This window comes from Dipodomys spectabilis, unplaced genomic scaffold (assembly GCF_019054845.1).
Source record: "Dipodomys spectabilis isolate Male_0828 unplaced genomic scaffold, ASM1905484v1 ptg000030l, whole genome shotgun sequence".
In the NCBI taxonomy this organism is placed as follows: domain Eukaryota; kingdom Metazoa; phylum Chordata; class Mammalia; order Rodentia; family Heteromyidae; genus Dipodomys; species Dipodomys spectabilis.
The window spans coordinates 2,901,506-2,915,434 of NW_024870707.1; the positions used below are offsets into that span (position 1 = coordinate 2,901,506).

Sequence of the window (13,929 nt, forward strand, 5' to 3'; positions counted from 1 at the left end):
TCTTAGCAAGACACTGTAGTCTTGTTTGTAAGTTTTAGTACTCTTCATAAAATATACTTTAGGATTCTAAATTGATCCCTTGTAATTTTAGGGTAGGACAATAATCCTATGAATTTACTACTGTTAATAATTTATATGTAACACAGAATGATTATAATTGTAATAGCAAGGTCAAAATACCATGTGATATACTTATTATACTAATTGAGTTTATGTTAGTGATAGATTAAAGAATAAGATGATTCATGGGATATTATTGAGGCTTTGTTATGAATATGCAAAACATATATGGATTAAAAATTTCTAGCCAGCCAGCACCGGTAACTCATGCTTGTAATCCTAGCTACTCAGGAATATGAGATTTGAGGAGCACTGTTCAAAGCCAGCCCAAGCAAGAAAGTGCATGAGACCCTTATCTCCAATTAATCACCAGACAACCAGAAGTTGCACTATGGTTCAAAGTTGTAGAGTTTTATCCTTTTGCAAAAAAAGGCAGGGACAGGGCCCAGGCCCTAAGTTTAAACTCCACAACTGCCAAAAGAAAAAAAAAAAAAACACCTAAGAATGGTAATTTATGTGACTATTCCCTTGGCATCCTACAGACACTTTTTGCCCTTTCTTTCTTAGAAGACTGGGTATGATGTTCCTGCATTGGAAGGATCAACATTGTGAAAATGGCAATACTTCCCAAAGCTATCTACAAATTCAATGCGATACCTATCAATATTCCAACCTCATTCTTCAAGGAAATACAAGAGGCAATCCAAAAATTCATAGGAACAATAAAAGACCCTAAAGAGCAAAAAATATCCTTAACAGAAAGAACAGTGCTGGAGGAATATCAATACCAATTTAAAACTCTACTACGAAACCATAGTAATCAAACAATTTGGTACTGGCCCAAGAACAGACCTCAGGAACAATGGAATAGAATTGAAAACCCAGAAATGAACCTAAAGATGTATAGCCATCTAATCTTTGATAAGGGAGCTAAAAAAATAGAATGGAAGAAAGACAGGCTCTTCAGTAAATAGTGCTGGCAAAACTAGTCAACCACCTGTAGAAAACTAAAGCTAGATCCTTATATATCACCCTGCACCCTGCACCAGAATCAACTCCAAATGGATCAAAGACCTCAGAGTCAAAGAAGATACCCTGAAAACATTACAGAACGGAATAGGAGAAACTCTAGGTCTCCTTGGCACAGGCCAAAATATTCTTAATAGAGACCCAGAAACACAACAAATCAAAGAAAGGTTGGACAGATGGGATTGCATGAAATTGCAGAGCTTCTGCAAGGCAAAGGACATAGCTAGCAAGATCAATAGAAAGCCCACGGATTAGGAGAAGATCTTCACTAGCCATACAACGGACAAGGGTCTCATATCTAAAATATACTTGGAACTCCAAAAATTAAATCCCCCAACAACAAATCCTCAAAGAAACAACTGCCCAATAAATAAGTGGGCTACAGACTTACAGAGAAACTTCTCTGAAGAAGAAAGAAGGATGGCCAATAGACACATGAAGAAATGCTCAACCTCCCTAGCCATAAAAGAAATGCAAATAAAAACAACATTGAGATACCACCTCACCCCAGTTAGAATGGCTATAATCAAGAACTCTAATAACAACAGATGCTGGAGAGGATGTGGAAAGAAGGGAACCTTATTGCATTGTTGGTGGGAGTGTAAACTTGTTCAACCACTTTGGAAAGTAGTATGGAGGTTCTTCAAAAGAGCAGTATTGCAGCATTATTTCCCATAGCCCCTCAGTAGATGAATGGATCAAGAAAATGTGGTATATATACACAATGGAATTCTATGCCTCCATCAGAAAGAATGACATTTCCCCATTTGTTAGGAAATGGAAAGACTTGGAAAAAATTATAGTAAATGAAGTAAACCAGGCACAAAGAAACATAGGTCCCACATTTTCCCTTATTTGCAATAACTAGTATGTCTGAGACAAACAGAAAAGTCAGATAAGATGTTAGGCGAAATGAACCCCAAGATAAGGACTCAAATGGTTTTTCTTTCTTGCTATTGTTTTTAGCATATTTATAAGATGATTTTTTGTTGCTTTGTTTTTCCCTCCCCCACGGTATAACCCCTGTTTTCACTGTATTTGATGTTGGTATAATTTGTGGAGGGGAAGGGAAAAAACAAATAGTTTAAATGGGGATACAGATGGACCCATTGCAACAATGAGATGTACAAGATACTATGTTTAAAAACGAACTTTACAACTTTGGTATGGGCAGGGTGGGTAAGAGGGGGCCGCAATGGGAAGGGATGGTAAGTGGAAACAAAGGAGGAGGCAACAATGCTTGATAAGAAATGTACTCATTACCATGCTTATGTAATTGTAACCCCTCTATAAGGTATTTACACAATAAAAAAACTTAAAAATAAACAAACCAGACTGTGTCTGACAAAATAAAGCAAAACAGAAACACGGTAATGAGTGAAAAAATAGACTATTCATTCTATTATTTTTATAGAATTTATTTTATTTTTATTATTATATTTATTAATTTTAATTCATTGAATAAACTTAATTACTTTACATTTATTAACATATTATACACTTTATTTATTGTAACTAAATAAATGACTAGTTAATATTTTTCTAATTTCTAGTCATTACTACTATCAAATAACTACTTATGATATTAAATACATATTAATAGTACATATTGCTGCTAATTTCCATTAGTCACCTTTAAATAACAAGGAAGTATTTTCACTAATCCTAAAGATAAGTATCAATGAATACAGTATTTATAATTGTGCTTTTACCCCATTGGTACAACTAATGGTGAACAACTCAACATTTTTAACATGTTAAATAATCATCAGAATATTCAATGTTTAAGGAATTTTCTAAAAGGAAAGAGAAAGAAAAATTCTGTCAATCTATCAATGCTCTAATATGACGAAGGTCATGCATTGTTTGTACCATATCCCAAAGAGATGAAAGAAAGAGGGTCTTAAATTCATCTTAGATGGTCCCTTTGTTGGTATTGAGCTTACAATCATAATTATAAAACACATGCTTTTGTTGCAGATGTTTGCCTCTGGGAATTTCTCCCTTGTGTCTCCTTATGTCCTTTATCTCAAAATATTGTCAGCACCCATCCATAAAAGCATCTATCGCTTGAAGGTTCATGGCAGAAATTGGGTGCTTCCGCATCTCTCTCCTGCTTCAGATTACAACTGCAGAGAAGGAGGTGGAGCCAGCATGAGGGACTAACTTGGCATTCCAAAACCATTGTAACTCCTGGCAGAAACAACAATCAGGATGAAGCTATATTCTTTTCCTTAAATTGAGGTAACATCTTTGGTGTTTATAATTGCTAATAGTCCATAAAATTTGAGGCTCTGAAGTAGTTCTGTTTGTGCTTCTTTTTAAGAGGAAGACCCTCAGGAGAAACTGAATGATAATCTGAGAGTCTATCAATTTCCCTATGTGTTCTGTCTATTGCTGGCATACCCTCTGTATTTTTCATGTGTCTTCAATTACTCAACCTGTGATAGAACACAACATTTTTAACAATGGAAATAAATCTTCAATGGGTGACAATGCGTATAGGTTTACAAGTGTCTATTCCTCTCCAAACCATTGCAGCCAGGGATAGGATTGTTCTGTGGACTTGTCAAGACTTTTTCCTCAAGAATAATTTATAAGAAGTCATTTTTCTTTGGGGTAAATAAAGCAAAGAAACGAGATGACCAGTTATGTAGGGACCTCAGTATGAATAAATGTTGTTCACTCTAGGAACAAAGAGATTCACAGAGTATTGGAGATGGGAGCTTATACTCATCTCTTTTTTCTGGAATTAAAAAATTTTATTGTCAAAGTGATGTATAGAGGGGTTACAGTTGCATATGTAAGATAGTGATTACATTTCTTGTCCAAATTGTTACCCCCTCTCTCATTTTTCTCCCTCTTTCCCTCCCTGTAACCCCCCCCCCCCAAGTTGTACAGATCATTTCCAACATATTGTCCTGTGAGTATTGCTGTTGCCTAGATTCCCCTTTGTCCCTTGTCTCACCATTTTGTTGTTGTCCTTACCTTCCCTAGTTCAGATAAATGTATATACAATACCCAGGGTACCAAAATCGACTACAATGACAACAGGGGATAAATTATAGGAGGAAAATCACAAAAGAAAAATGAAATCATGTAGTACATTGAGAGCAGAAACAACAAAGAAAAACCGCTTGTGGCCATGTCTTGGAGTTCATTTCGCTTAGCATCATCTTATATGGTTATAGGTACATAGCTATTGAACTATTCTGCACATCTGCTAAGATTGCCCGAGATGTGTACTAATTATTACAAGTAAGGGAAACCATAGGACTATGTTTCTTTGGGTCTGCCTTACTTCACTTAATATGATTTTTTCCAAGTTCTTCTATTTTCTTACAAATGAATGGATCACAACAATGTGGTATATACATACAATGGAATTCTATACTTCTATCATCCTCATCTCTTTAAACGAAGAACTACCTAGAACATAATTTGGTTCTAGGTAGATTAAAAGGATGCTTCCAATGAATAGGTGAAAATATGTCGAAATCAATAGATGGTGAGAGGATACAATTTAAATACAATGTCTTTGCTTATATAAATAGATAGGTAGGTAGATAGACAAATAGATAATCTTTGTTTATATCTCCACTATTCTGATAGTGTGATTAATGAGCAGATGTATTGAGAATCCTATTAGGCCCTCCACTATGTCATAGAAAACATATAGTTCTAACAAATTTTTCCTTAAATGGAAATAGTTATCTCAAAGTATATGTTTTTTAGGAATAAGGTAAAGTTTTTCTATAATAAAAAGAACTGTATTTCTGTACTTAGATGCTTATCATTGCTGCCTCATTTTTTTTTATTTCTAGCAACTCCACGTCATGACATTGTACAAACAAGATATGGAGAAGCTTTGGAACTCTCATCTATAAACCAGGCTGTGTCAGAGCCATGCAGATCATTACAAGTTTTTATATACAAACATACATACATATTATAGATGAGATGCTATTAGTGAGTTTGGGTTACTATTGTACATTATCTGAAAACAGAAATGGATCTTTCTAATTTTAGGCAGTTAGGAAACTGAAGACTGAAAAATATAAAATATTTCTACTTAATTGCAGGAGGAGGAAACTGTTAGATTTCTACTTCTTCATAGGCAGTATGAAATAGAGGATTTAATTGTATAAATGGGTATTGGATATAAATTTATATGTTGGGTCTGCTCCAAATCTTTCATTTTGGGAGAAAACAAATACTTCTTATTTAACTCTTTTTTCCATAAAAAATCAAGTAGGTGTTTATGACAATTAAAAAGTTGCAAAATATTTATATAAGTTAGAGGTATAAAATGTGTTTTCTTTTGATCAAATATTTCTAGGTATGTACTGATATATTTTATACCAAAAGAGTTTTAAATATTAATCTTGTATGGAGTGTAAGCGTTGCTCAAGTTGTACAATGGCTGTGCAGATGGCAATACTTCGGGTTTAACACTCAGAATAGCTTAAATAAATATGTCAATATACAAATAAATGTACTATGACCACCATAATACATTTGCTATGACTACATTTTATAAATGTTTATCACTACAACATTTAAAGGACGCTTTCAAAGATGCATGATATTCTAGATGACTTCAGAAAAAACTAGATTTCTGCTGTGGATTGTAGAACTCATCTTGACTTCATGGAAAAACAGAATGTCACAGAATTTGTTTTCACAGGACTGTTTGAAAGTGAGCAAACAGAACTACTGCTCTTTTTCTTGTTCCTGCTTTGCTATGTGGCAGTGTTAATGGGAAACAGCATCATCTTACTCATGATCTGCTGCAGCCCTTTCCTGGAACAGCCAATGTACTACTTCCTCTGCCACTTGTCCCTCATGGACCTCTGCTACACATCCACAGTGGCTCCGCAGCTAATCAGGAACTTGGCTGCAACAAGAACAAATATTTCTTATAAAAACTGCATGACCCAGTTGTTCACATCCCATTGGTTGGCAGGGGTGGAAATTTTTATCTTGGTGTGCATGGCTTTTGACCGTTATGTGGCCATTATCAAGCCGCTGCATTACATGATGATCATGAACAGGAAGAGGTGTCACATGCTGATTGCCGTGGCCTGGGGACTCGGTTTTTGGCACTCTATTGCTATGTTGCTCATGGTTCTCAGTTTGCCTTTCTGTGGTCCTAATGTGATAGACCACTACATGTGTGATATCAAACCACTTTTAAGACTTGTTTGCAAAGATATCCATGTTGTTAGTATCTTAGTGATTGCTAATTCTGGGACAGTAGTAGTTGCCATATTCACTGTACTCTTAGTTTCTTATATACTCATTTTATATAACCTCAGGACAAGATCATCAGCAGGGCGTCGCAAAGCTCTCTCCACTTGTAGCTCTCACATGATGGTTGTGGTTCTATTTTTTGTGCCCTGTATTTACATCTATATCCTACCTGCAGGTGGTAAAAATAAGGATAAGGAAATCTCTGTGTTTTACACCATGATTGCCCCCATGCTAAATCCTCTTATCTATACTCTGAGAAACAAGGAGATGAAAATGGCTATGGGGAAGATCTGGTGGCGGATACCACATTCAAGATTAAAATAAAACACACAAGCAATAAAAAGTACTTTATTTCACTCTCCGCCTGTGTTCTCAGGATAGTTTTCATTAGTGATACCACAAAAAATGAAACATAGGAGCAACTCCTTCTGGATTTTGACTCATGTTAGTTGCTCATGTTATAGGTTTAAAGCAGGACCCCATGATATGGATTCTGAGTACAGCACAGCTTGAATGGTCCAGATATAAATAGGTCAACTTGAAGTGTGCAAGAAATTTCTTTCTAGAGCACATTTACCGTTTGGACATCTTCTTTTGCATTAGAAAGCCTGGTTAAAATATAGATGACATGGTTTCCATCATCAATGCCAAAATGGAAAACAAACAAATAAGGCACATCTTCCATCCTCCAAATCCTCCCTTCTAGCAAATTATATGCAACTCAGTTTTTGAGCAATAAAAATCCATCCTTCTCACTTGTGAGTCAGAAATATCTCCCAAACATTGGTTCAGGTCTGATTTCCTGATTCCAGAACTCATGACTCTGTGGAATGTGTTTTGTGATATTAAATGGTTTTGGGGTGCTGGGGATCAGGACACCTGATGACTCAGGTTTTAATCTCTAAATTGTGTAAGTTTGTCTTAATGCTGAGTTTCAGTTGTATAGTACTGGTGTCATGAGGTATTTCTGAGTTGTTATCTTTTTTTCTTTTTCTCTTATTGCTTTATGAGACAGGATCTTGGAACATATCCCAGTTATCACCCAACTCAGGGCCACTTTGCCTCTTTCTCTAGAATGCTGGTATGACAGGTGACCACTGTCATTCCTGGTTAGGTATTATATTTCTTCATTGCAAAAGATTTTAACAGAGAATATTTGTTAGGAAATGGAAAGACTTGGAAAAATCATATTAAGTAAACCAGACTCAAAGAAATATAGGCCCCCATGGATTCCCTTATTTGCAATACTTAGTATACATCTAGGATAATCTTATCAGATGAGCAGAAAAGCTATGTACATATGACCATATAAGATGATGCTAAAACCCCATGGTTTGGGTACAAGAGGTCTTTCTTTCTTTGTCGTTGTTTTTAATGCACTATGTAATTTTTCTGTTTCTTTTGTATGTTCTTTCCCCTATGGTATATCCCTGTTGTCACCATATTTGATTTTGGTACCCTGAATCTTTTATATACATTTATCTAATTTGGGGATGAGATGGGGAATAAAACAATGCTCAAACAAGAACACAGGATGACCCATTGCAACTATGAGACTCACAAGACACTGTGATGGAAATGAACTTTACAATGTTGTGGGCTGAGGAGTGGGAGGTGAGAAGGGAAAGGATGGTAGGACAAAAACAAAGGAGAGGGTAACAATGTTTGACAAGAAATGTACTCATTACCTTACTCATGTGACTGAAACCACCTGTACAGCATCTTTACAAAAAATTAAGAACAAAGAAATGGAAGCAAACATATGGAGCTTTTTCTTTCCTTGTTTCTCTCCACTAGGTCATTCTCTGAACTTTCTTACATGTCAGGGGCTTTGTTTTTGCCATCTTTCCTACACAAGATGTCCTTACTTCTGTGCTTCAGAGTACTGGAGTCAATGAATAAAACCAATTCCTTCTTCTTTTATATTGCTATTCCTCTGTGCAATTAGTAATACAGTTACAATAATTCTTGTGACTTATAGCCAGACAATTATGTGGACTATTTCTGTTTCTCATTTCTCCCAGAAATGGTTGTGCTACAAATTAATTAGTAAGTAAACCAATCTGGAAATACACTGAAAGTTATTATTTTCTTTGACTCAATGTGCAATTTTTAAATGTTTACAGTATCTCCTTATTTTATTGATGATCATATATTAATACTACCATAATACCCCCTAATTAAAATTATAATGTTTCTATGTGTCTACAGATAAAGAAGGAATCCAAACTACACTCAGCCTCCCAAGTTATTTTAAACCATAAGGGGTTAAAAATAGGTAAGGATTCAGAAATACAAATTGGACATGTTTTGTATCAAAATACCTTTTATTCATGTAAGAAAATACAATAATGAAGCTCTCAGTTATGTGAAACATATAAATAAGTCTATAGTATGAGTCTGTATAGACACATGAATATTTCCCAGTATAAATTAAGAATTATTGTTTATATAACATCTTCTCTTTGCATCCTTCTGCATTTTCCTATGTTTCTTATTGCAAAGACTGGGTGTGACAAAACAAAGCAAAACAGAATCAGACAAAAGAGTAGGGGAAAAAAAAAACTATTGTGGCATTTCCCAAATTTCAGCCATTAACACAAGTCAATAATTCTTTATGCAAAATGGTATTTATGGATCTTAAATCTCTGATAGTCATACTTAAATAACAAATCTCTTATAGTCATACTTAAATAAAAAATCTCTTATAGTCATACTTAAATAAAGAGGAAATATTTTCAATCCTTCACGATAATTTCAATAATTTTGATGATTAGTATCTGTGAAAGCAGGATTGATGCATACCATTAGTATACTGGTAAAATCAATGATAATTCCACATTGTTAACACATTCTGTAATCATCAAAAAATTTAATGTTGAAGGAAATTTTCCTAACAGAGGGAAGATAAACCAAAAATTCATTGAATTCATTAATGTTAGGTCATTACAAAAGTTTTGCATCACTTGCATCATATCCAAAAGAGGTAAGTGAAAGGGGGCCTTAACATCATCTTGAATGACCCCTTTATTGGTATTGGCTTTACTTTCATAATTATAAATACTTATGCATTTGTTGCAAATGCATGCCTATGGGAGTTTATCCCTTGTGTCTCTTTATGTCCTTCATATCAAAATAGTTTTTGCAAACCATCCATAAAAGCTTCTCTGGTTTGAAGGTCATAGGAGGCACTGGGTATTTCCACAAGTATTTACTTTTTCATTATAAGTTGCAGAAAAAGAAGAGGAGCCAGCATGGAGGACCACCTTGACATTTCAAAAATATTGTAAATTTTGGCAGAAAAAATGCTTCATTTTAACATATTTTTTCATAAATGGAGGTAAAATTTGTGAAGTTTATATTGACTAATAATCTGTAAATGGGGAAGTTCTGTAATATGTCTGCTTGTGTTTCTTTTTAAGGTAAGATATTCAGGGAAAACTGAATGATAATTTGAAAGTCTATCAATATTCCTCTGATAGTTTTTAATGTATTCTTCAACTTCCTCTTTTGTGGCAGAACACAAAATTCTTAACAACTGACATCTTCTATGAGTGACAATGTTGGTGTTTATTAGTGACTTGGTTCTTCTCCAAACCATTTAAGGCAAAGAAAGGTCTGTGTATGGGGCTGGGAAGGTGGCTCAGTGTTAGAGTGCTTGCCTTAAGTGCATGAGGCCCTGGGTTAGATTCCTCAGCACTACATAAGCAGAAAAAACTGGAAGTGGTGCTGTAGCTCAAGTGGTAGCCTTGAGTTCAGACCCCATGACCAAAAAAAAAAAAAAAAGAAAGAAAGGTCTGTGCTGTGGACTTAACAAAACGCTTTTCTTTTTCTTTTCTTTTCCTTTTTTTAAAAAAAATTGTGAAAATAACATACAGAGGGGTTACAATTACATAGGCAAGATAATGAGTACATTTCTTATCAAGCATTGTTGCCTCCTCCTTTGTTTCCCCTTCCCATCCCATCCCCTTTCCACCTCCCCCCCCCCCCCCCCCCCCCCCCCCCGCCAAAGTCGTAAAGTTTGTTTTTTACATAACGTCTTGTACATCTCATTGTTGTAATGGGTCCACCTGTAACCCTATTTAAAAAATTTGTTTTTTCCCTTACCCTCCACAAAGTATACCAATATCAGATATAGTGAAAGAAGCAGTGCTTATACCATGGGGGAGGTACAGACAAAGCAACAAAGAAATCATCTTATAAATATGTTGGAAACAATCATAAAAAAGAATAAAAAACATTTGAATCCTTATCTTGGGGTTCATTTCTCCTAACATCAACTTGTTTGACAGTTTGTTTGTCTCAGACATATACTAGTTATTGCAAATAAGGAAAACCATGGAACCTATGTTTCTTTAGGCCTGGCTACTTCACTTAATATAATTTTTTTCCAAGTGTTTACATTTCCTAACAAATGGGGCAATGTCATTCTTTCTGATGGCTCAAAACAATATTGAGATACCACCTCACCCCAGTTAGAATGGCCATAATCAAGAACTCTAATAACAACAGATGCTGGAGGGGATGTGGACAGAAGGGAGCCTTACTGCATTGTTGGTGGGAGTGTAAACTTGTTCAACCACTTTGGAAAGTAGTATGGAGGTTCCTCAAAAGACTCCACATAGAGCTCCTCTATGACCCAGCAATCCCACTTTTGGGCATTTACTCAAATGCTCACAAACAAGACCATACTAAAGCTACCAGCACAACTATGTTTATTGCAGCATTATTTACCATAGCTAAGATATGGAACCAACCCAGATGCCCCTCAGTAGATGAATGGATCAAGAAAATATATACACAATGGAATTCTATGCCTCCATCAGAATGACGTTTTTATTTTTCTGAAGCATAATTTACATGAAGTCATTTTGTTTTGTGTGAATAAGGTGAGGAGATTAGTAATATTACACCATTGACCAAATGAAGGTGCGCAGAGAATGAATTGTTCACGCTAGAAATACAGAGATTCACAGAGCATCTGAGATGGGTGTTCATCTTCCTCTCCTTAAACAAGGATCCTGCTTAGAACTCAACTTGTTTCTCGTCCTGACAGTACTGTAAGGATCCACATTTAAGAAAATCAGTAGATATTGGTGATGGAAGATGATTTCAACCATCACTCTTTGCTACCATATCCACAGGGTCAGAGTATCTGTCGTGTTCTGATGTGGGATTAAAGAGCAGGCAGTGGTTTAAGAATCTTATTACATTTTTCTGTCTGTCAAGGCAAATGAAAACAACTACCAAATGTTTCTACTATGCCAGGAAATATCTCTAAATGTGCTACTAGCATTTTTAGGAATAAGTGAAGTTTTTCTATAATAATATTAAGAACTGTATTTCCCTGTTTAGATGTGCCTCAATTTTTTAATATATTTTCAGAGACTGCTGGTGGCACCTTGGAAAAATAAGCTATGGAAAAGCATCAGGACACTCTTGCAAAGATCAGTGTCTGTGCCTTGAAGATAACTGCAAGTTTTAAAGCAAATATATTAATTCTACCATACATGAGATGTCAGTAGTGAGATTGGGATCTTATTGATACATTATACATAATGCAAAAATAAAAGTCAATATTTTTATGTAGTATGAAACTTGGAGATTGTGCAATGGAAAATCATCCCTATTAAGTTTATGAGTAGGAGACATGGAATTCTACTGGTTTATAATGTTTATAATGTAGAAAAGCAACTTAGGCTGTATAATTGCTACAAATTTGTATCATATGAAGTTTATATCTTCCATTTTAGAAGAAATTAGTTAACTTTTCCTTTTTCAATATATCTTCCATATAATTTAAATAGGTGAACCCATTATGAGAATTAAAAGCATGTAAATTATTTATGAAAGTTTTGCACACAAAATCTGCTTTAATGACACAAATACATTAGAATTACTGTGATGTGTTTCAGTTCTACATTGCTTTTGTAGAAAGATCCAGTATGTGAGTTTAACCCTCAGAACAGCCTAAATAAATAGATAAATTAATATACAAACCAATAATAAGGTGAACTATGTCATAAATCTGCCATGACTACTTTTAATCAACATATATAATGCCACAATATTAAGGAAGGCTTTCACAGCTGTATACTTTTATTGTGAAAATACTGTAGAGAGGGGTTACAGTTACATGAGCAAGGTAATGAGTACATTTCTTATCAAGCATTGTTGCCTCCTCCTTTGTTTCCCTATTGTATTTAATAAATCTGAATAACATCAGATAAATTAAGTTTCTGCTGTGTATTATAACTTACCGTGACTTCATGGAAAAACAGAATGTCACAGAGTTTGTTTTCACAGGACTGTTTGAAAGTAAGAAAACAGAACTACTGCTCTTTTTCTTGTTCCTACTTTGCTACATGGCTGTCTTAATGGGAAACAGCATCATCTTCCTCACAGTCTCCTGCAGCCATCTCCTGGAACAGCCAATGTACTACTTCCTCTGCCACTTGTCCCTCATGGACCTCTGCTCTACTTCCATTGTAGTTCCCCAGCTAATCAGGAACTTGGTTACTACAAGAAGAGACATATCTTACGATAACTGCATGACTCAGCTCTTCACTTACCACTGGTTGGCAGGTGTGGAAATTTTTATCTTGGTGTGTATGGCTTTTGACCGTTATGTGGCCATTGTCAAGCCGCTGCATTACATGATGATCATGAACAGGGAGAGGTGTCACATGCTGATTGCCGTGGCCTGGGGAATTGGTTTTTGGCATTCTATTGCTTTGTTACTCATAGTCCTCAATTTGCCTTTCTGTGGTCCTAATGTGATTGACCACTACATGTGTGATGTGAAACCACTTTTAAGACTTGTTTGCAAAGATATCCATGTTGTTAGTATTTTAGTGATTGCTAATTCTGGGACAGTGGTAGTTGCAATATTCACTGTACTCTTAGTTTCTTATGTCCTCATTTTATATAACCTCAGGACAAGATCATCTGCAGGGCGTCGCAAAGCTCTCTCCACCTGTAGCTCCCACATGATGGTTGTGGTTCTATTTTTTGTGCCCTGTATTTACATCTATATCCTACCTGCAGGAGGTAAAAATAAGGATAAGGAAATCTCTGTGTTTTACACTGTGATTGGCCCCATGCTAAATCCTCTTATCTATACTCTGAGAAATAAGGAGATGAAAATTGCTATGGGGAAGGTCTGGTGGCGGATGTCAAATTCAAGATGAAAATAAAGGAATAAAATTTATTATACTCTCAGCCTGTGTTTCTAGGATATAGAGATACCACTAAAAGTAACGTAGGGTACTCTTTCTGGATTTTTACTCATGTTAGGCTCTAATGTCCCATGTAGTAAGTCTGAAGCAAAACCTCATAATACGAATTGAAAACTGATTGTAACATGGCATAGATAATCCAGATATAAATAGGTCAATTTGAAGAGTGCAAGAAACTTCATTGTAGAGTACATTTACTGCTTGGACTTCTCCCTTTGAGTTAGAAAGCATGGTTATGATGTAGATGACATGGTTTCCATCACCAATCTCAAAATGGAAAACAAACTAACATGACAAATAAGGCACATCTTCCATCCTCCAAATCCTCCCTTCTAGCAAATTACATTCA

The 13,929-nt window shown here is 35.4% G+C and overlaps 2 protein-coding genes across 2 annotated transcripts; both read left to right on the forward strand.

Moving 5' to 3' along the window:
• The first annotated feature begins 5,739 nt into the window (after window positions 1-5,739).
• Window positions 5,740-6,666, forward strand: LOC122105379 (olfactory receptor 4P4-like). The gene has a single exon (XM_042676638.1). It carries the CDS (start codon window positions 5,740-5,742, stop codon window positions 6,664-6,666), a length of 927 nt encoding a protein of 308 aa, XP_042532572.1.
• Window positions 6,667-12,611: 5,945 nt separating this feature from the next.
• LOC122104703 (olfactory receptor 4P4-like) lies at window positions 12,612-13,532 on the forward strand. The gene has a single exon (XM_042675643.1). The coding sequence runs from the start codon at window positions 12,612-12,614 to the stop codon at window positions 13,530-13,532; it is 921 nt and encodes a 306-aa protein (XP_042531577.1).
• Window positions 13,533-13,929: the final 397 nt, after the last annotated feature.